We start from the raw sequence: 23,704 nt of genomic DNA, 5'->3' as shown, positions 1-23,704 counted from the left end.
ATTCTATTTTTTTGAATAACATTTTACAAAAGAGTGTAAATTTTATCAAATCTCTAAACTAATTGTAAAGAAAGATTCACTATTGTTTTTTTTTTCTTTTTGATATAAATTATGAAGGCAAAGTGGCAGGTTATCTTATCCTTATAAATAAGATTATGGGTTCAAACTAAGACTGAGCATAAAATTCAGAAAATCGAAAAAAATTGTTCAAACTGACCTACTGAAAACCATTAGAATCGAAACTGACGGAACCGAAAACTAAAAAAACCGTTAACGGTTAAAATCGCCATTAAACTGTTGGTTTTTTTTTTGTAATAAACTGACCGAAAAAATTGAAACTGATCGTTATACATATATATTAATTCATTAAGTTTTTTTTTTTTTTGCTTTTATGTATTGTAGTTACTAATAATATATAATAATAATATATTATTATTATTTTATTAATATTAAAGTTAAAATATTAAGATAATTAGTTTTTGAACAATTAATTTGTATGTTTATAGTTGTAAAATATAGAATAATGTATTTATAAAATAAACTGGATCATATTTTTTTAAAAAAAAAAAATGTTCGGTTTGAGCGGTTTAAACCGACCAAATCGAGGTTCAAAACGGTCAGTTTTAAGATAGAATCTGGATTAGTCGGTCGGTTTTCGGATTGCACCAATCCAAACCGAAAACTGAATTTTGGATTTTTATATTAAAAAAAAAACCGACCGATACTCAGCCCTAGTTCAAACCTCCTTACCCACAAAAAATTGTATATTAAAATTATGGGATTTAGATTTTTTAGTTCCACCATTTAATCTAATTCAATCTTATGTTTCATATTCGCCCAATCTTAGATAGGCGATTAGGCCTCTGTTAGGGTAAAAAAAAATAGAATTTTTCATACTGTATACTTAAATTTTTAATTTTTTTCAAAAATAATGTATTTTCAAAAATACTACATAAGTTCTATATTGTGTATTGTGTTAAGTTTTTACTGTTGTTTCACGGTTATTTTTTAGTTGTTCCACTGTTGTTTTATATGTTTTGTTTTGTTTTGTTATTTTACGGTTGTTTTATAAAAAGACAATATTTTTGTAAAAAAATTCCGTGTGACAATAAAATTATAAATTTTTGCCCAAAATTAAGTATTTTGTAAAAACATTCCTCTTATAAAAATACATTTTTTTACTAATTTTAAAAATATCATATTTCTTTTTTAAATAAAGGCCAAATATTTTTTTTTCTATGACCTACTAAAGTTCAAGATCAACTCTAGTTTTACATATAAAAATAACAAATTCAATGTACATTTATTAAACTATATTAAAAAAATTTATGAATATATTATTAATATTTTCAAATAAAAAAAAAACTAATATAAAGTCCATATATATTTTAAAATTTAATATATCAAATACATATATTTATACATAAAAGAAAACATAATCAAATACGATTTTGTTGACGTAAAAATGAAATATATTTTATTTAATATTAAAAATAACAAATCTAAAGTAACCAATTCAATTTGCACTATTACTGATTGAATTAAATTTGATATGAGTTATTGTACGGATTGGATTAGCTCTAAAATATAAAATTTGTACTTAATGTGAAATGGACGAACTATAAATAAAATACTGCAGATTAAATTAGATAAACCCAATGGCAGAGCCAGACACTTATCTTTGGAGGGTGAGAAAAATTCTTTAAAATAAGATATGAATGAAATATATTAATTTTGTTGAAGAAAAATTTATGGCTTTTATAGGGATAAAAAAAAAATGTGAAGATATAAACAAAAAATATACATTTTTATAAGGATAAACTTGAACATATGAGTGAATATAAAAATATATAAATTTATAGGAACAAAATACTAAAAATTAACTTTATGAGGGTAAAATTAAAATTATTTAAATTTTTTTTATACAAAATACAATTTATTAAAATTTGAGTGGAGCCACGTGGATGTGGCTCTGTCACTAAACCTTACCCATAGGTGTTTTTTGTAAGTTGTGTCAGGTTGGGGATTATAAATAAATTTGGGGATCATCAATATGTTATGAATTTTAAGGATATACTTGGTACACCATATTGTATTGTACCAGATTATATTATATTAGTATTATTCAATCAAATACTATGTTTAGTAACTTGTATTAATAGATTGTTTAAAATTATATTATCTTTACCATTAACTCAAACCAAAATCTAACCCCAACCCTGCCCCAAAACCCAAACCCCAACCTTGGACACTAGAGAGGGGTTCAGAATCCAAATCAAGGTTTGGGGTCAAGTCTGGAGTCTGGGTCAGAGAATGGAGCCAAACTGGGTCCAGGGTCGGGTCTAGAGTCGGGGTCCGAGGTGGGCTAGCTCCAAGTCTGAGGTTAATTTCAACATGCTTAATTATTTCAACAAGAAACAATACAGAATAACACAATAATAAAATACTAAGAACTTGTTGGACTTAAGTTCTTCACACAACAAAGAAACTCTCTCTAAATTTGAAAGTAATTTTAGAAATGATACACCAAAAGAGATAATCTTTATACACTTCAAAAACTCTCAAGGTCGTGAAAAAATAATCAAGAAATAAACAGGTCAATAAATAGAAAATCTTTCCAAAGAGGAAAGTTAGAATCTATTTAGACACACAGATAGTCCGTTCAAACAAGTACATTGAACATGGACAGGTTTTTACTAAAATTTTCATAAAAAAATAAGAAAACTTTGACAACATTTTATTTATACACATGTATACATTTTCTTGAATGAAAAATAAGATAAAATAAATATAATAAAGATTTTCTTTAAAAATACAAAGATAATATCAAAGTTGAGAATAGAGAATGAAGATGAGCTTGTGTGTTAACTAACACAGCTCTTGATATTCATTATATATACTGTAAAGTAAGAGTACATTGTAACTGAAATCAGTTAGAGCAGCTGACACCAGCTGTAAGAATAACAAACTTACTACAGCTGTAACTAAATTAACTAACTCTAACTAACTCTATATTTCTTCACTAATACCCCCTCAAACTGTATTTGGAGTGTTCCAAATTCAGCTTGTTACATAAAAATTAAAACCGTGGAGAAGACAAGGGTTTAGTAAAGAGATCTACTGTTTGATCTTGAGTGGGGATATAGCAGATTTCAAGTTTGTTCTCTAAAACTTGCTCTCTAATGTAGTGGATATCGAGCTCTATATGCTTGGTCCTTGTGTGAAAAACAGGGTTTAAGGCCAAGGCTTGAGCACTCTGATTATCACACCATAATACTAGAGGTGTTTTGTGCAACTTGATGCCCAATTCAGTAAGTAAAGAGTGCATCCAAACTAACTCAGTAGTTGTTGAAGCAAGGGCTCGATACTCAGACTCTGTGCTGGATCGAGCCATTGCTTTTTGTTTTTTGGAACTCCAATTAACAAGGTTACTGTGACAGTCAGTAGTCCCGTGATCCGTAAGGGGAAACACCGGGTAAGCTGTGCAATCCCACACCGCCTGGGGAAGGTCAAGTGGGATGATTCTGAGACTGTGTAGGTATGGGACTACACAGTTGAAGAGAGCTTAAATGGATTGATTGGTACTACCTATGTCAACAAGGTGCATCTTGTTTTTCGGTAGCCCATCTCAAAAGAACTCCACAGTTAAGCGTGCTTAGCCTGGAGCAATTTCAAGGATGGGTGACCTCCTGGGAAGTTTTCCCAGGATGCGTGCGAGTGAGGACAAAGCATGCTGGAAACACTCGTGTTGGTTTGTAGGGTCAGTCATCAATCCAGGAAGCAGCCAGAGTGGCGTACTCGTGTATAAGAGCCATTGATTCCGTGGGTGGAAGGGCCCAATGGAGGCTTGAAGCGGGGACGTTATTAATGGTATCAGAGCCTTGACCCAGCCGGAAGTGTGGTCGACGAGGACGTCGAACCCTGTAAGGGGGGGTGATTGTGACAGTCAGTAGTCCCGTGATCCGTAAGGGGAAACACCGGGTAAGCTGTGCAATCCCACACCGCCTGGGGAAGGTCAAGTGGGATGATTCTGAGACTGTGTAGGTATGGGACTACACAGTTGAAGAGAGCTTAAATGGATTGATTGGTACTACCTATGTCAACAAGGTGCATCTTGTTTTTCGGTAGCCCATCTCGAAAGAACTCCACAGTTAAGCGTGCTTAGCCTGGAGCAATTTCAAGGATGGGTGACCTCCTGAGAAGTTTTCCCAGGATGCGTGCGAGTGAGGACAAAGCATGCTGGAAACACTCGTGTTGGTCTGTAGGGTCAGTCATCAATCTAGGAAGCAGCCAGAGTGGCGTACTCGTGTATAAGAGCCATTGATTCCGTGGGTGGAAGGGCCCAATGGAGGCTTGAAGCGGGGAACTGTAACGCCCCAATATTTTTCCTTATTTTACAAAATACTAATTTTGATGCATTAATTAAAAAGATTCAAAGCTGTTTGGAAATACACAGTGGGTTTTACAATAAATATGCAAAAAGGTGAATGATCATTCATATTAAAAACAAAATAAGTAGTTGAGTGCAAAAAAATAAATTTGTAACACCCCACTGAGCTGAGATTACTTTACTATAAAAAAAAAAACAAAACCAAGGCTCCACCGGCGTTCTAGACCGTTTGCTCGTCCATAGCCCCTCGCAGTATACATACCAGAACTGACCCAACTCATCAAACTTACATTCAATGTTCCCTGTCTATTGCCTGTAGGGGGAAAGTAAGGGGGTGAGCTAAAAGCCCAGTAAGGAAATGCTTATCATACAATACCATATAATATCACACATATCATTAATTTATTTATTAAGTTTTAGCAATATCATACACCTTATTTTATAACTATAGCCAAATAACTGTACACATGAAAACCTTTATCATATAGGTCCATACTAATTGTTCACACCATACATATATACAGAGATCATAACTCCAGTATCATATTCATAACATAATCATGTCAATACTATAAATAATAATGTAATTACCATAACATTGACATATCATAGCCATTACTTACATAACCCGGCCCAGCCTGGCCCTACAGTATCCTGGGCCTAATCTGCCCATATAATAATCTGGGCCTATGCAGCCCTACCATTGTTATAGGATAGGGTATCTCTATATTCAACAGTAATATCACTGTATCATACCCACCATAACAATCTCATACACGACTCAGTAAAATGTAGGGTAGGGTATCTCTACATTCAACGACCTTATCCCGTATCATACCCCACCATGGTCCCCCACTTTACCTGAGACGTTAGCATACAACATACAACATGCAACATACAAATACAACATACAATATATACTAGTCATACAACCATAATCTATGTATCAATTCACAAACTCATATTGTGTCCATACCACACATTCTTAGTACCATATACATATTCATAATAACAAATCATAAATCATATTTCAATACATAAAGAATTTAAGTTTATGCAGATAAACACATACAAAACTATCTAATTTCCTTACCTCAAATCCCGCTGCTTAAACTTGTTATCTCGTCACTACTACCTATAATAACACATGGGTCAAGGCTCTAACATTAAAATTCGCACTCTTACAGTACAGCAGAAAGAATACTATTTTTGACCAATAACTACACGAATTCAGTGGAAGTTTCCTTCATAAAAATTATAGGAAATTCAATTATTTTTCTAATGATACAAAGATCACTAAAAATAGATTAAAACTGAGAGAGTTATGATAGTTTTACTGAAACTATTTCTGAGAATGAATATGGAGTAACGAATCACAGTAGACATCGGGAATCCAAAGTTTTGATACTGAAATATTTCAAATCAGAGAATACTCTCTTCATAAAAGTTTTAGAATATCGAATTCCTTTTCTAATGACACTAAAATCTTTAAAATCGGAGTTATAACGTAAGAGATATAGATATTATACCGAAACAGTTTTTTAGAAATCCTGAAACAAATGGATTTCGAACTACAGCAATGAAACAATAATTTTGACTTAGAATATTCAATAATTAGTGAATAGTTTCTTCATAAAACATTTAGAAAATTGAATTATCTTTTCAACGGTACCAAGATAGCTAGAATCAGATCATTATTCAGAGAGATATTTGAATTTTACTGAGACAACTTATATAGAAAATATAAAAAAACGATTTACAACAAACAGCGTAGAAATACTAATTTTTGACATAGATAAATTTCGATTCAGTAAAACCTTTCTTCATAAGAATTATGGGAAATTGAATAAGCTTTCTATAGGCACCAAGATTGCGAGAATCGGATGAGTATTTAAAGAGATATGACAGTTTTACTGAAACATGTTTCATTCTGAAAAATAAGAAAAGGAGACCTACGAATATTCTCCTATTGTGATCAATAAATAAGTAAATGTAGAGTTTCTTACCTCAAATACATCGAGCTGCTTGGATCGATAGACATAAGATGATGGTGATCAAAGATGAGAGTGAAGAGTGGTATAGATTTGGCTAAGGATGTAATGGAAAGATGATTTGAAAATTTTAGGGTTAGTCTTGCTCAGATAGGTGGGAAGAATAGAACGATATAATTTTAGGGTTAATGAAACCTATACTATTTTGACTCTTTAGTTTTATGAATAATAATAATATTAACATAATAGCAATAACAATATAATAAATTATTAAATAAACAAATATCTTACTTTTATATTTAAATTGTAACCTCTAAATCTCGTAACTTTAGGGCTTAGTTTTCACCTAAAAAAATTACGAATTATGATATGGTTATTTCTACAAAATTTATAGATCTTTGAATTATCTTTCCAACGCCACTGGAATCACCTCAATCGGAGTTATAAAACTCCAGATATGGTCATTTTCGTAAAACAGTTTCTAAACCTGCGAATTTCTCTAAACTTACGATTTTTCTAACATTTATCAAATAATAATATTATTTAATACCACTTATACAATTAATTAAATCTAATAAATATATTATAAAAAGGGGTAAGTTGAAAAATGCCTCTTTTATTCATCAATTAATCAAATTTACCTCTAATTTTATGTTTATTTGAAACATACCTCTTTTTATATGTATTGTACCCAAAATACCCTTACATAAGAGAATCACATGGAGAGTATCTTGAAGTGATAGGGGCAAAATTGGTACAATATTTAAAAAAAGAGGTAAAAATGATAGATTTTAAAAAAGAAGGTAAAAATAAAAGAGGACAATATAAAAAATGTATAGAGTGTAATTTCCTCTTATAAAAACCTAATGGACTTTCATATCGGGCTTTAATTAAACGATTACCTACTTATGAAAATATCATAATATTTTACTTTCGTAGTTAATACAACTTTAACTTTCTTTAAAAAAATGGTACAACTACTCTAAGCAATAATATCAACTCACTAACAACACAAATAAATGAATTAATTATCCTCGCACAATTAATATCCAAACGAAAAATTAAATACTATTTTAAACTGGATATTACAGTTACCCCCTAGGAAAATGCAAAATCCACTAGTAGATTTTCTATCATCCAAACTGGAAGCCCAATTAGCATCCGAATAGGCTTTTAGTGTAAATAATGTAGAGGGTTTGAAATGAAGACCAATATGAGGAGTGCCTTTAATGTATCTAAGGATTCTTTTGCAGGCATTCCAGTGATTAATAATTGGGGCTTTAAGGTATTGACTGAGCTTGTTGACTGAATTAGCAAGATCGGGTCTAGTTAGAGTTAAGTATTGCAGAGCTCCTATTGTGCTTCTGTACAGGTCTGATTTTTCAAATGGTGAACTGTCATTGAGAGCTAGTTTGTTGGCCAAAATCATGGGAGTAGAACATTCTTTTGCATCTTCAAAATGTGTTCTATCCAATAAATCAGCAGCATACTTGGATTGTGTCAAATATAAATTAGAAGAATTTCTGTAAGCCTCAAATCCTAAGAAGTAACTGACGGATCCAAGAGATTTGAGAGCAAATTTGTTGTTGAGAGCCTCAATTAATCTTGATATGGCTGTTGTATTTCCACCTGTGATTAACAGATCATCTACATAAACCAGAACCAACAATAAACATCACTGCTGATGTTGAAAAATAGAGAGGTATCCGAGATAGAAGCTTTGAATCCCCAACTAATAAGAGTGGTTTTGAGAGTATCAAACCAGGCCCTGGGAGCTTGCTTTAAACCGTAGAGTGATTTGTTTAATTGACAAACATAATCTGGTTTGTCAGAATCTTCATAACCCGGGGGTTGTTGCATATACACTTTTTCTTGTAACTCCCCATTTAGAAAAATATTGTTTACATCAATAATCAATAATCTAATAAATAAGAAAAACTTATATTTATTCACCAATAAAATAAAAAAAAAAAATCTTATTTGAAAGACTTAACACTTAAGCAAAGAGATTATATTTCAAAATTAATAAATATAATACAAAACTATTTTTTTAAAATAACATAAATATTATTTTATCTATTTTATCAAATATGCTAAAATATAAAATAGGCTCAAGATTTTTTATAGTATATGTTCTACGTAAAGTTAAGTTTGAGTATTATTAGGTTTACTTCACAAAATTTAAAAGAAAAAAATTCACTACATATAAATATATTATATAAACTTTTAAAACTTTGAGTTTAGATGAATTCTAGACACACTTAGCCCACTTTAGTCTAAGGTAGACCCTATCACTGATGAGCTGAAGATAACTCAAACAACAATATAACCAAATTGATTATATAATGAAGTAATTATATTAAAAGAAAATCTAATCCCAAGTAAATATAGACTTGAACAAAACAACATAATAAATGTTTAAAATCTTACAAAGTTTTGATTGAGAAAAAAAAAAAACTCGATTAGTATATATATAATACACGACTATACTATAATAAAAATTGCTAGCAACTTTTGAATAGAAAAATAATTTTCAAAGAATGATGTTCAGACATAATTTTCACCAATTTTAGATTGGACTTGGAATCATTAAGTGCTACAAGAATAATTTTGGTAGCAATATGGTCAAACTGAACTAGTGCATCCTTTATCTTACATTAACCTTACCTTAGCATTTAAAACTTAATTAATTTCTTTAATTGTTCCTTCACATTCAAGGACCAATTGAGATTGAAAGTTTTTTAAAATACAGGTCTATATTTTTTAAGTTTTTTAAAATACAGGTCGTATCGTGCTAAGCCATTAAAAAATATGATATCGTACCATTAAAAAATATAGGTCGTGTCATGCTATGTGTCACGGGCCGCCTATTTGGACACCCCAAGTAGGTGGAACGTGCGGCACTTGCTGTGCCAGCAAGTGCCGCACGTTCCACCTACTTGGGGTGTCCAAATAGGCGGCCCGTGACACTATGCAACAATTTTCTAGAATAGGCCTAACACGGCCTGTAAGTACAATAATTTCGTGTCGTGCTCGAATTTGTGTCATGTTTTATTCGGGTCGGCCTATTTTTTTTATTTTAATAAACCAACTTATTTTTATATTTTTATTACAATTGATGAGTTAAATACTAAAATATATGTGTTTATAGTTTTAATTAATTTATATCTTTTTTCTACAATAATTACATATAATCATATAAAAAATAATTAGAATTATTAGAATTTAAATATTACTATCATTTTAATTGATAAATAAATATTTATTATTATTATTATTATTAAATTATTGAACTTTTTAATATGTCGTACTTTTAAGCTAATCTATTCGTACTTACATGTTGTGTTATTAGGCTTGTTGTGTCATGCCGCGCCTAATTTTATATTTTTCGTGCCTAAGCACATATTCTTTTGTAACGTGTTGTGTGGTACTCATACCTTTTGGGCTTATGCTAGTTTCGTACCGTGTCAAAAAATTTAACTCATATTTACTTAGAGCAGTTGGGATACTCTTAAACATATGTCTAATATTTTTTTTTTGTAGTTAAACTAAAAAGATAATAATAAAGAAATGCAACTACATGAGGCATTTTCTCCCAAATGAAAATAAATACATAATGTAAATAAAATAAATAAATATATAATGAACAAAATAGAAGAGGTACAAGATTCTCCTATCCCCTTTTTTATGGAATTAATTCATTTGAAAAAAGCAAAAAAAATTCAACGAAGGAAAAAGTAGGAGCACATTTGACATTGTCATTTTTATTTCATGGTTAGCTTTGAAAGGCACTCACTTTTCCTAGTGACTTTCATTTAAAAAAATTAAAAAAAGAGTAAGTTTTCATAATACTTTTGACCAAAAACTTGTCAAGGAATATAACTTAGGAAATTTTACAAAATGGATGCACTAGTGTATTCTTATCTATTAAGGTATGTAGGAGAATTTTTAGTTTAATTTTTTTATAATTGTGTATGTTATAATTATTTAAGATATTTTGTAAATTTTTTTAGAAATTTAGAAAATTTTAACAAATCGAAAATAGAGTTCAGACAGTCTGTTGCACTTGTAAATCTTTTATCCTAAATTTCGTAAAAATTTTACAGAATGTTTTAAATAACTATACTATTATGAAAAAAAAATAGATTAAATTTTTTTTCTAAATGCCAAAACAATAGAACATCCTATAAACTATAAAATAAAGGAAAGTAGAATATTATGTAGTTCATTTGATCACCTTTAATACTTTATCCAATATTGTAAATAAGTTCAAAATAATATTTTTTTACTAAATTTACAATAACCTTGCGAAAAAAATTACTAATTAAGTTTACAATAAAAATTAAAAAATATTTCTTTATATAGTTCAATAAGAGTTTTATCATTTTCTTTACCTTTGAAATTTTCTTATTTCAGTTTTACGATTTGAAAAGTGTATGATTGCTGCAAAGTCTGATGGAGGATTGTGTTTTCGTAGCTTACATGACTTTAATCTTGCTATGCTTGCCAAGCAAGGTTGGCGTCTCTTGTGCAATCCTGATTCCCTTGCGGGAAAAATCTACAAAGCTAGATATTATCCTCAGTCGGACTTCATTTCTGCTGATTTTGGTAACAATCCTAGCTTTGTTTGGCGAAGCATTTGGAGCTCTCAAGAGCTGTTGCGTTCTGGAATTCGGAGAACAATTGGATCTGGTACAAATGTTAATATTCTTAACCATCCATGGCTTCCCAATTTGAAGAATCCTTATGTTTCAATGCATCATCCTGGGTTAGTAAATAAATATGTTGATTCTCTCTTTCTAACCGAGACTAGAGCTTGGGATGTGGACATTGTCAGAGACATGTTTACTGCCTCAGATGCTGCTGCAATTTTAGGAATTCCCCTCAGTCAAAATGCAAACTGTGATTCTTGGTCTTGGATGTATGAGAATACTGAGGAGTTTTCGGTAAAGAGTGCGTATAACCTTCTTCAACAGCAGAAAAATCTCAACTTCCTAATGTTGCTTCAACCTTCTGGGATCAACTTCGGGGCTTGCACATACCTCCTAAAGTCAAGAATTTCTTGTGGCAGGCTGCTGCAAACACCCTTCCCACTTGTGTGAACCTTGTCATCAAGCATGTTGAAGTTGCTATGGTATGTCCTGTGTGCACATCTCAGCCCGAAACAACATCTCATGCTCTTATTTTCTGCAACTTTGCTCTTGCCTGCTGGAGAAAGGTTGGAGTTTCTTTTGTCTTTGATCCTGGTGGCCATTTTCGAAGTTGGTTGGAGCTTATCTTTACCACGGCCACTGCAGAACAAGTGAGTACAGTTGCCATGGTCTGCTGGACTCTTTGGAAAGCTAGGAGCAACACGGTTTGGAAAGGTAAAAATACATCTGTTTTGAATGTCATTGTATCAGCCACGGTTGCACTTGATCATTGGAGGAAAGCTCAGGACAAGAACTCACTATCATCGTTATGTTTCAGCAATAAGGATGATGGTGCTGAGCGTTGGACTAAATCCGACATGGATATAATCAAGTTAAATGTTGATGCAGCGATTCTTGAAAGAGAAGAGCAATATGGCTTCGGTATTGTGGCTCGTGACCATTTTGGCAGCTGTTTAGAGGCTCGGACAGGCAGTTTTGGTGGAGTCTACCCTGCTGCAGTCATAGAAGCTTTGGGCATCAAGGAGGCACTTAGTTGGATCAAAGCTAAAAATTGGTCTCATGTTGTGATTGAAACGGATATCTTAGTTGTGGTCCAAGCGGTGCGTAGCTCACAAACACTAGGGTCTACTTTCGGCTTGATTATTCAAGACTATCGTCTTGCTTTATTATCTTTGCCTAATGTCCACTTATATTTTGTTAAACGATCTGCAAATCGTGCTGCACATTATGTTGCTAGGCAGTCTCGATTTTATGCTGGTTGTAGCGTTTCTGAATTCCCAATTACCTCTGAACTTCAGGATATTTTGTATTCAGAAAGCTAGTTTTATTTCAATGAAGTTGATATTTCATTCAAAAAAAAAAAGTCTCAAAACACAATGTGTGCTTGGAATCTCTTTCTCTTTCAGCGTCAGTGGGGAAGTAGTCTTTTTCCCCTAGGCCGATGCTCTTGGGCTGTTACTTAACTTTTATTTGTATCCTTTTTGTACTTAAGCATTTTTCCTTTTTTGTTTCTTTCTCTAATCTCTTAGTCAAAATATTAGACCTTAAAACCATGGATATCATTGAGGGTTCGAGATGCGAAAATGATGGATAACGAGGTGAAGACTCGTTTTACTCTTTAAGTTGAAGGTTTATTGTGAGAAAATTATGTCTAATAGTGTAGAATCAAAACAACTTAGCAATGGCAAGATTAACAAACCACAAACAATAATTAAATGAAAAAATAGGGATGAACAGTGTAGTGGAAAACCAAAAAATAGTTAAGACATAAAACAAAAAAATCAACACCAAGATATATACTGGTTCAAGTCTGATAGATCGATGTAATCTATGGCTCTACTCCAGTTCTGGAATATAACGTCCCCGCTTCAAGCCTCCATTGGGCCCTTACACCCACGGAATAATAGCTCTTATACACGAGTACGCCACTCTGGCTACTTCCTGGATTGATGAGTGATCCTGTAAATCAATACAAGTGTTTCTAGCGTGCTTTGTCCTCACTTGCACACCTCCTGGGAAAACTTTCCAGGAGGTCACCCATCTTGAAATTACTCCAAGTCAAGCACGCTTAACCATGGAGTTTTTTCGTGATGGGCTACCGAAAAACAAGATGCACCTTGTTGATATAGGTAGTACCAATCAATCCATTTAAGCCATCTCTAACTGTGTAGTCCCATACCTACACAGTCTCAGAATCATCTCACTTGACCTTCCCCAGGCAGTGTGGGATTGCACAGCTTACCCAGTTTCCCTTATGGATCATGGGACTACTGACTGTCACATGGTACACCACCAAGTTCTCTTTATTGATTGAGTAAGAATGGGTATAATACAGTCAAGAAAGATTCTCTGTTGAGTTCTCTCAAAGTACTTCAACTCTCACACTTTTCCCAAGAATCTTTTTCATCTACATAAGATTTTTCTTAAAAAACTCAAACCCAATCTCTCTTTTTTCTCTGTACCTTTCTCTCTCTGCCTCTCAATCTCTTTCTCTCTCAATCTCGAAGTCTCCCCTTGAAACTTGCCAATTCTTTATATCTCTGAAATGATAAGTGATGATGATATTTATAACCTTAGGATCAAGATCCTAAGGTCGGTGGCTGGAAGAAACGAAGTTGTTAAGTTTGTTAGACAATAACCAACTTAACCAACTCTTCTTTGAGCGAGATCTCTACGTCAGCATAAGTTTAAGAGCATACAGGAACATATACGACGTTCTAGGATCACGGACTGAGGGCACTCACTGAAGGGACTTCCCTATAGGATAGAGCCAGTTGGAGTCAACTATCCAGAATTACCTTTCCAGAAAGAAAAACTAGCCATCTAGAATTTCTTCCTAAAGAAAGGCTAGCTGACCCTTCCCGGAAGGACAAGAGAGCTTTTCATGATTGGCTTCCATGAGTGAATAACTTTCTAAGAATGACTTTTGGAGATCTTTTTCATTTGGAGGAACTATACCACATTTATCTCTTTTCTCGGTTTCTACTATCTTAATCTCACATTCACCATCTCTTTAGGTAGCAAAACTAGTGGATGCCAAAGTTTGGCTTGATGATGCCTACGGATAGTAAGGATGGGCTTTTGGGTCATTTACTACCAAGGTCAATTGAACTTTGCAAGGGAAGCATGTTTCATTTTTGTTTGTTCCATTTTTCAAACTTCTTGTGTTTATTTATTTTTATTTTCTTTACAAGTGTGAATTGTGAGTTTTGATTTCATATTTCAGTCTCATTCAATTGATATTAACAAAGAACGACTGCTTAACCCCGTTCATCTTCAGTGCAAGAGCGCTCGATCTGTAAGCTATTACACGCATCTCTTTCAAAAGTGGTTGTTTCAAGGCAAACCTCCTAGCTCTCTTGTTAATTTTGAAAGGAGCTCTTTAAAATTGCTAAGAAGCCATTTTTAGGGAGCCACTTTGAGATGCTCTTAATGATCTTGAAAATATATTGTGAACATACTAATTGTAGTTGTGTCAATAATTGGGATCATCAACCATGATCTCCTTGACAACCACGACATTCCTAACACTTGTTTGGTTTAAAAAGAAAGAAATTAGAGAAAAATATATATGAAGAAAGAATATAATTAGGTTGTGTTTGGTTGGAGGTAATGAAATGACATACGTTGTATGTGGACCCTACTAGTTTTTCTTTTTCTAACAAAATGATCTTTCTACTATTTTAGTGGAATGACTATTCTATTTTAAAATGAAAGGAAAGACTATTTCAATGCAAGATAAAAACAGATTTAATTATTTTTTATCAATTTTTTTTATACATTTTAAATTTTATTATATTATCTTCCTATTTCTATTCCTATTCTCACGCTTATTCTCATTCCACTATTTTCATTCATTACAACCAAACATAAACTTAATGTTACAGGCAGGGCCGGTCCTAAGGTATATGGGGCCTAAGGCGAAATTAAATTTTGAGGCCCCTATATATAGTTTAACTATTATAAAAATAATAGTTCTAGTGATTAGTGTAATGGTAAAATTTTAAAAAACTCTTAAGAGATCAAAGGTTCAATCTCTCATAACTACACATTAAATATTTTTTAAAAAAAATTAAAAAATAAAGGTTGGGAATTGATCCCATAACCTATTACTTTAAAGTAAGACCTTTTACCACTACACCAAACAATTTTTATTATATTTTCTTCTTATTTAACACTTTATCTATGTATTAATTTTTTTTTTTACAATTTCGGGGCCCTGAGCGTTCAGGGGCTCGAGGCGCACGTCTAGCCCGCCTACCTTCAGGGCCGGCCCTGGTTACAAGAAAGAATATATGTTTATCTTCAAAAGAAAAATATTGCAATTCATTACTTTTATATAATTATTTTAAGGCAAATTAGTAATTTTTCTCCCCGAACTTTGACATGTATTAAATCATGCCTCGTGAACTTTTTTGGCCGTTAAAAATTTTCCCTGAACTATTAAGATTGTTAGATTTAAGAATTTTTGTCTAATTTTAGTTAAAAAATTATAACATGGATGAAAGTTCTGAGGGCATAATTTAGTACATATCAAAGTTTGAGGGACATGATTTGGTAGATATCAAAGTCTGAGGAGCATGGTTTAGTACATAAACAATCACTGAAATAGTAAAATTGAATGAAATTAGACAAAAGTCCTTAAATCTAACAATCTCAATAGTTCAGGGGGAATTTTTAACGGCCAAAAAAGTTCAAGAGGCATGATTTGGTATATGTCAAAGTTCGGGAGAAAAAATTGCTAATTAACGTTATTTTAAATATACAATAAGAATAAATAAGTAATTTTAATATGCATTCATCGCGATGTGGATTGCAGTTTGAATTGGGTTACGATTTAGATTGTTCCATGCGCTATACTGTATAATCTGTAAAAATGTAAAAAAAATACTTTGAATGTATAAATGATAAAACTCTATTAAAAAATTAATTTATTTCAAGTATACCGATTAGTAACTTGTTATAGCAAGTTATAAAAAATGTAATCATGGTAGTTATATTTTTAATGTAACTATCAAATAGCGACTCTATTAAAATATATTCAAAGAATTAATAAACATAAAAGTATTTGTTTTAAAATATATGCAACATCATTTGAATATTTTCTCTATTTTTCGCTTGTTCATTTGAAGAAAGAAAAAATATTTATTATGAGCGATCTTAAGTGGAAAAAGCATTGGTGTTTTTACTCATATTTTCTCACTCAAATTTTTTCTTTCATCATTTTTTCTTCTCAATTACTTTAAAAATGTATAAAACAGCAAAATATTACATTGCTTATAATATAGTACACTATGTATAATTCAACAATATAGAAGAGATACTTAATTATTTTATTGAGGTAATTAAAAAATAATTGAGATTGCTAATGCAATACTAACCTACTAATTGTTCTTTCCTATATCTCTAAAACTCAAACGGTCGTATGATCAACAACATACAATTGTAATAAGATAATATATAGGGGAATTACCCCATATATTACTTTTTAATTTTTTTTTTTTTTTTAAATTTACGGTTTGAGTTTCTAAAATGGTTGCATCGCCAGTTGCAATAGGGGTTTCTGTACGATTTTTTGTTGCAATTTAAGTTACAGTGCTAGTTGCAATAATGATTTCTATGTAAAATTCTGTAAAAATACAAAAAAAAAAAAAATATATATATTTTAAAGTGTAAAAATGAAAAAACCCTTAATATATATTAATTATTTTAAAGAAGGAACTTAGCAACATAATTCTAATCAGACTTTCTCATTAAAGACTTCGATTAACTAGAAAAATCTACAATTCTCTTCAACTAAATTTTACACATATATTAGGTTTAATAACTATAAAATCACTAATCATATGAATTAAAATGACAAAAAAAGTTATTCATTAACTTATATATTAATAGAATAATTAAAATGTTAATGTCAAAAATAAAATTCTTACAAATCAAACAATTTTTTTCTTTTAATTTCTCAACTTTTTACCCTATATATATTTTCTCCCGCAATATATTTTCTCTAACTATTTATGTCTTATATGCTTTATAATCATTATTAGACAAAGCCATTTGTAATCAAAACTTTCAATTGTAATTTGTGAGTATTATTTGTAAAGTATTTCTTAAGAAATTTTAGAGACAAAGGCTTACAAGAATAAAAAACTATAATGTATATACATATTTAGAAAAAAAAAAAAAAACACACACACACATATATCCATTGCTTGTAAGACTCATGCTTCCATGGTATAAAACTATGGAATATGACAAAAGAACAATTAATAATTTAATTCTTTTCCATTTTTGGAATAATTACAAGTGTCCCAATTTGGTCTTCATGGGAGGCCATGTGCCACAACATTCTACATCCTTGCAAAATATATGTAAATAATATTTAAATAACTATAATAAAAGTTATATATCCTTTTTTATTATAAAAAAAAAGTTAATTAATTATTTAATTAAAATAAAAAACATTGTTTTTGTTACATTGTATAATGGCCTCTTTCTTTGAAGTTTTAAAAAACAAAATAAAACGTCATTCACACACTTCCCTAAGCCTAAATAATAAAATAATACAAATAAATGGGTCACTATGTCCGAGTCAATGAGACCAGTAACGGACGGCGATCAATAGAAATCGTCAAGTCAAACAAATCAACGGTGATTTCGGCACCTGATGTAACGGAGTGATTAACGGCTTCCGTTACACCGTCAAGTAAAGCACCTGACCTGACCTGAGTCAACTTTAGTCAAAGACATATATACCCCCTCGCCCCCACTTTGCTATCCCTTTTACAGCTTTCTCTCTCTTAAAAAACAAAGCCTTTCACTTTCTCTCTCTAGAATCCGAAACACACACAGCTCCGTTTCGGGTTTTCGGGTTTGGGTTTCGGATAGTATAAAAGGTCGCTGGGACGTTTTAGGAAAAACTTTACTCAAAACTTCGAAGGATTTGGCCATGGCTGCCGAGCGTCAGAGCTCCGAAGCGGAAAACCTAAAGACGAACGAAGAACAAGGAGAAGAAGAAGGTGAAGAAGAGGAATCAGAAGAAAGCGATGGAGGAGGAGAAGAAGAAGAAGGTGAAAGACGACTCGGCGAGGTGCAGAGTTCAGAGCTGCGAAGCGGTGCCGAGCTTAAAGAGACTCAATTAGAAACCCTAGCTGCGTCTTCTTCATTGGAGGTACCGAAGAAGGATGGTAGGTCTTTGTTTTTAAATAAATAACTATAAATATAATTATATATGTATGTATCATGTATGTATGTGTTTATAGGTGTGTTTTGGGTGTTTATGAAGCTGCTTTTTTTTGGTATGGTTGAATTACAGTGAAGTGATGGAGTGTGTTGTTTGATCTTACAGTTCTTCAGGTGAATTCTACTTCAAAGTCAAAGGATGGAGCTCATTTGGAAGTAAGTATAGCTCAGTCTTGGTCACTGTGTTCGTTGATCTTTGTTTTGGTGATTTTATGATTTTACAGGTTTTTCTTCTTAATGTTATATTTGGCTCTTTGTTTTGGAATTGGATCTGCTGTGATGAATTCTTAAACCTCTGATGTCTGAATTGTGTGATTGTCATTTCTGGTACCATGATTATTTTCTTTTGAAACTTAGAGGAAGTTTGTATAATGATTACTTGTTTTATTTCTCAATTTAGAAGATAGGAAGTGCTCTATGAATCTTTCTGATCTTTTGGCAAGATCTGAATAAAGGGATGTTGATTATGAATATTTTAAAATAGTTTTTGGCCTTTCTTAATTGTTCTTACAGCTTCTATGCACAGTGTTCGCTATGAAACACAATCTTCATCATATTAATTGGGCTCACACCTCTTTGCTTCAAGTACCTAGACTTCATGGAAATGATTCGTAGTGTGAATATAATGGTCTCCACAGTCCCTAGTTTGATTTAGGCTCTTTAATTAAGTTGAAAACGGAACATTGAGAACTTGGAGACATGATGTGAAATTTTAGAGTATTGGAAGTCTGGAAATATTTGGTCTACTTAAAAGAAAAATAATTATTATTGTAAAAGAATTACAGAGTTAAAAGAAAAATAATTATTATAGTATAAGAATTACTTAGTGTTTTTTGAATTGATGATGAGGAGTTGTAAACGAGAGCGTTTGAAAATATGTTCATCTCAAATGGAGAGGAAAGGAGAGGATAGGAGAATCCAATCAAATCTGAATGATTCAGATTTCAGATGTGTGAGTGGTGTAATTATAAGAATGCATGGATGCAGCAAGTTGAGGTGGTATCGATGTTTATTGGTCAAGGACCAGAAAAAAGGAGTATAGAGAAAGAAAGAAGCGGTGGGCAAAAAACTAGACTGCTTGCTGGTTTTGGATAATTATAGTAGTAGTAGTAGTAGAGGTGTTTTAAGGGGTGAATAATGAATGTTCTACTTTTATATATAAAACAAGAAAGGAGTTGGGGTTGGGTGGGTGTAAAGGTGTAAATATAAAGGAAAGAGCAGTGACTGACTCTGCTATGAGAAATGAAATGCTTCCATCCATATTTGGTGTGATTGTTTGTGGACAGGGATGAGCTTGGACGCTTTTGGGAGTTTATTTAGGTAGGAATATATCTAATCTATCTATCTGTTTCTTTTATGGTTAATTGGTGGTGGTGTGGAGTGAATCATTTTGATTTTGATTTTGGTTTTGGTGAAAGCACATTAGTTTGTGCTGTAACGCCTTTGAACTTTACGTATATATATATATATATATATATATTTAACTATTAGTAGCAGCACCAGCAGATAAAAAAAAAAGAATTACAGAGTTAACATGATGGGAAATACTGTTGTTGTTGTTTTTTTTTTTTAAGATATACTAAGTGGATGTGAATGAAAACCTTGGGTACTGTGAATTGCTTGACTGAATTTGGATTACCTAACCTAACTACTCTTTATTTGTTCTAAACTTTATGGTAGGAAGAAGATTAGGTATGAGATGTTCCTCTTTATCTAGGTAGCCTTATAAAACTTAGTGATAGGTTGTGTCCTTACTCGGGGTGAATTAAATCAGGAGAATGTTTTAACCCCTTTGATGGTGATATTTTTGTGTGCTATCTTATTATGAAACAGAATAGGAAAATAATAAACCAATATTAGTATGTTCAATGAGTGAGGAACCTTCATGATTTAGGGCCTAGAAGATCGTTTAATTCTGATAAGAAATAATACTACCAAAACTAATAAGTAGGATCTGTGAAACATTTTTTAGTAATAGTATTGATGGGTATTTTATTAAGTATAAATTGTATAGAATGTTGAAATATAGGAATATGTAAACACCAGGCAGAAGAATCTTCTTCGCACTTTGCCTAATTTCTTAGCACCATCTCAACTCTCTACAATGGTTTTATGGTTTATACTAGTTGGATTTCTTCTGAATTTGTGGAATATAATTATGAAAAACTTGTGTTGATGTGTTGCGAACTCTACCTCTTGCTAAATTCACTCTTCCGCAAGTAATCTTCAGCTCTGAATCTCTAAAATTTGAACCACAAACATACTTTTACTTGCAGTATCTCACCACAACATAGGTTGAGAATGTTCCAGCCCTTTTAATACTATGTTTGTTGCCTTTTACGTTTGGTTTGTCAATAAATATTATTTTCTGTCCATCTATAATCCTGTTTATTCTCTCAGGGTCAAATTCATAATACTCACAATGAAGTTGCGACTGGTGCAACAGCTCAATATATTGATGCTCCAAAAGAAAAACAGCACCAGTCAAATGCATGTCGAACTTTATCAGAACTATCACCGACCTCTGTTACTCAATCAATTTCATCTGCTCCAAGCCCAATTTTACTTGAACAAAGATTCTCACCTCCAAAGGAGAATGATTTATGTGCGTCAATGCCAAAGAAGCGAAATTCTTCAGACGTAAAAATTGTATCTACTGTTCCTGCTGTGAAGATACCTGCTTCTGATGGCTACAATTGGCGGAAATATGGTCAAAAGCAAGTGAAGAGTCCTCAAGGTTCTCGAAGCTATTATAAATGCACTTTTTTCGAGTGCTGTGCTAAGAAAATTGAATGCTGTGATCATTTTGGGCATGTAACGGAAGTTGTCTACAAAAGCCAGCATACTCATGATCCTCCCAAAAAGAGTAACAACACGAGGGAACACAAGCTTTCATCCGCTGAGCGGTTTTCTGGTTACAATGTTACAAAACAGCCCTGTAAGGTCCCTAAAGACTCAGACCCATCCACATCTGCCAAAGAAAGCACACACGAAACACTTCCAAGTTCTGAAAGAAAGCGGCAGCACTCTGTGAACTCTGATGAAAATGGTGATCTAAAGGTCAAGGAAGAGCTTGACAATGAACCAGAGCAGAAAAAAAGGCAAGTTTTCTGTGAACCTGGTCTCCTCTAACACAGTTCTTTGATGAGCCCTCCTCTCTATATTATTGTTGAAATGAGATTTCCTTATAGTATATTGTTTTAACTTTCATTTACTTCCCATCTATGTGTGTAAACAGATTGAAGAAAAGTAATGTAGAATATGCAGGTTCTGTCTTGAAACCTAGCAAGAAGCCTAAATTTGTAGTGCATGCAGCTGGCGATGTGGGAATTTCAGCTGATGGACACAGATGGAGAAAATATGGACAGAAAATGGTGAAGGGAAATCCTCACCCCAGGTGAATATCATGTCTGTACTATGGTTAATTGGCTATATTCATAACATTGACTCACTAATTAATATTGTCTCTAATGCTGCTTTTGATTTTAAGTTAGATAGTTGCACGAACTTAGCACTTAACTTTACATGTCCATGATGCATTACACCGCTGGGTACAGTTTCTCGTTCCCCAACATTCTATGTTGCCAGACGATGTGAATTCACCTTTACTTTCGTACCTCTATCATCTTATGAAAATTATAGTAAGATTGTATGTACGACTTCAGATTGTATTGATTTCCTAAAATCCATATTAATTAGTGGATAAGATTGTGCAAATTTTGATGAATAAAAGCCTACCACAATGAATGGAGGAGACATGCAGCTGCGCATTATAAGTTATAACTGCATCGCTTTATGTATTTTCTAGTGTCTACAATTATGATATATGATTGGTTTACATCTATTTTTATAAGAGGAACAAAGACTAAAACCATACTCCCGATAAAAAAGAACCACTTTCAGTTTACTATTGCCTTTTCTTTTTTTCTAACGATGTACTCGAATGTTACACAGAAACTACTATAGATGCACTTCGGCTGGATGTCCTGTAAGAAAACATATCGAGACGGCACTAGACAACACCAACGCCGTAATTATAACATACAAGGGTGTACATGATCATGACATGCCTGTACCGAAAAAGCGACACGGCCCTCCAAGTGCTCCTCTTGTTGCTGCTGCTGCTCCTGCTTCCATGAGCAATTTGCAGTCAAAGAAATTAGACGCAACCCCAAACCAGGCCTCTTCAACTCAGTGGTCAGTGGACAACGAGGGAGAACTGACCGGTGAAGCCTTGGACCTTGGAGGCGAGAAGGCAATGGAATCCGCTCGAACTCTGTTAAGCATAGGATTTGAAATCAAGCCTTGTTAAGGGAAAGGCACTTCAAGGAATAATACAAAGAAGGGATTTACACATTCTATGAGAGAATCAATGGAGCATGTATGTATACATAAAAATAATCAGATTTGGCATTTTTCATTTATTTTTTTTTTCTTTAATTTTTATTTTTAATTTTAAAAATATTTCTTGTTGTACTTCTCTTTATGTTGTTGTAGTCTTGTTTTTTTTCAGTAGTCTACAGCTGTGTATATTTGGTATTGTACACACTAGGTTTACTTTGTTTGGAATAGCCCTAGGCTTAATTGTAGTGGAACATCATTAAATTCCATGGCAAGGTTGTTTGTATTTTTGTTATCTTTGCTTTTATGTTATGTGTTCAACACAACACACTAATATAATTTTGTATAAAAACCACACTTAAGATAGTCCTTTTATGTAAATCATAAAAAAGTAATTGCAAATACAAAGGTTGGTGAATGATTGGAATGTTAGAGTGGTTATCATTTCATGTTTACTAATCAACAAAAGCTCAAAAGAAGCTATCCTCAGTCTTAATCGGTGCATCAGTTTTCACTTTAAGGGCTTGTTTGATACGTCGTATAAGGGTTGTATTGTATTAAATAATAAATAACATTATGTTTAGATAAAGTAATGTATTGTATTAATTATTACGACTAAATTTGTTAATACAATGTATGTTGTATTATTTAATATATAATAAATGGCCTCTATTAGCTTGTATTTTATGTTTACAAAGAATTTGGAGTCAACACCATTCTCTGACTCGGACCCACGACTCGGGACCCGGACTCGGAACCCAGACCCCAACCCGGACCGGAATCGGACTCGGACCCAATCCTAGACCCGAACCCGACCCGAACCAGGACCCATCTCGGACCCGGAACCCAGACCTAGACCCGAACCCGTAGATGGTGTTGGGATCGAGTGTATTAAAAATATATTATAATTTTACGCAATCAATTAATACAAGTCAATATCATTGTATTGTATTAAATAATACTAATACAATATAATACAATACAATATATTACAATACATTACAATACGGCGTACCAAACGAGCCCTAAATGTTACTAATAAACAAAAATAATAATAACAGTGATGATATTCAATTGTTTGTTTACAC

At 32.5% G+C, this 23,704-nt stretch overlaps 2 protein-coding genes across 2 annotated transcripts; both read left to right on the top strand.

Annotated features, from left to right (window-relative positions):
- Positions 1 to 10,817: 10,817 nt before the first annotated feature.
- Positions 10,818 to 12,355, top strand: LOC115694919 (uncharacterized). Its single transcript, XM_030622021.1, has 2 exons — positions 10,818 to 11,327; positions 11,453 to 12,355. The coding sequence occupies exons 1-2, from the start codon at positions 10,818 to 10,820 to the stop codon at positions 12,353 to 12,355; spliced, it is 1,413 nt and encodes a 470-aa protein (XP_030477881.1).
- Positions 12,356 to 17,583: 5,228 nt separating this feature from the next.
- LOC115725054 (probable WRKY transcription factor 32) lies at positions 17,584 to 22,911 on the top strand. The gene is made up of 5 exons (XM_030654467.2): positions 17,584 to 18,220; positions 18,382 to 18,431; positions 20,676 to 21,376; positions 21,514 to 21,672; positions 22,230 to 22,911. The coding sequence occupies exons 1-5, from the start codon at positions 17,983 to 17,985 to the stop codon at positions 22,585 to 22,587; spliced, it is 1,506 nt and encodes a 501-aa protein (XP_030510327.1). The 5' UTR covers positions 17,584 to 17,982; the 3' UTR covers positions 22,588 to 22,911.
- Positions 22,912 to 23,704: the final 793 nt, after the last annotated feature.

The sequence above is a fragment of the Cannabis sativa genome, chromosome 6 (assembly GCF_029168945.1).
Source record: "Cannabis sativa cultivar Pink pepper isolate KNU-18-1 chromosome 6, ASM2916894v1, whole genome shotgun sequence".
Classification (NCBI taxonomy): domain Eukaryota; kingdom Viridiplantae; phylum Streptophyta; class Magnoliopsida; order Rosales; family Cannabaceae; genus Cannabis; species Cannabis sativa.
This window is presented reverse-complemented; position numbering and strand designations above follow the sequence as displayed.

Bases quoted from the DNA above. Each gene is read 5' to 3' on its own strand.
- LOC115694919 (XM_030622021.1), top strand. From the start codon at position 10,818: ATGATTGCTGCAAAGTCTGATGGAGGATTGTGTTTTCGTAGCTTACAT. The intron at 11,328-11,452 runs GTAAAGAGTGCG...TTCTTGTGGCAG, and splicing joins AGAATACTGAGGAGTTTTCG to GCTGCTGCAAACACCCTTCC.
- LOC115725054 (XM_030654467.2), top strand. From the start codon at position 17,983: ATGGCTGCCGAGCGTCAGAGCTCCGAAGCGGAAAACCTAAAGACGAAC. The intron at 18,221-18,381 runs GTAGGTCTTTGT...TTGATCTTACAG, and splicing joins GGAGGTACCGAAGAAGGATG to TTCTTCAGGTGAATTCTACT. The intron at 21,673-22,229 runs GTGAATATCATG...AATGTTACACAG, and splicing joins AAGGGAAATCCTCACCCCAG to AAACTACTATAGATGCACTT.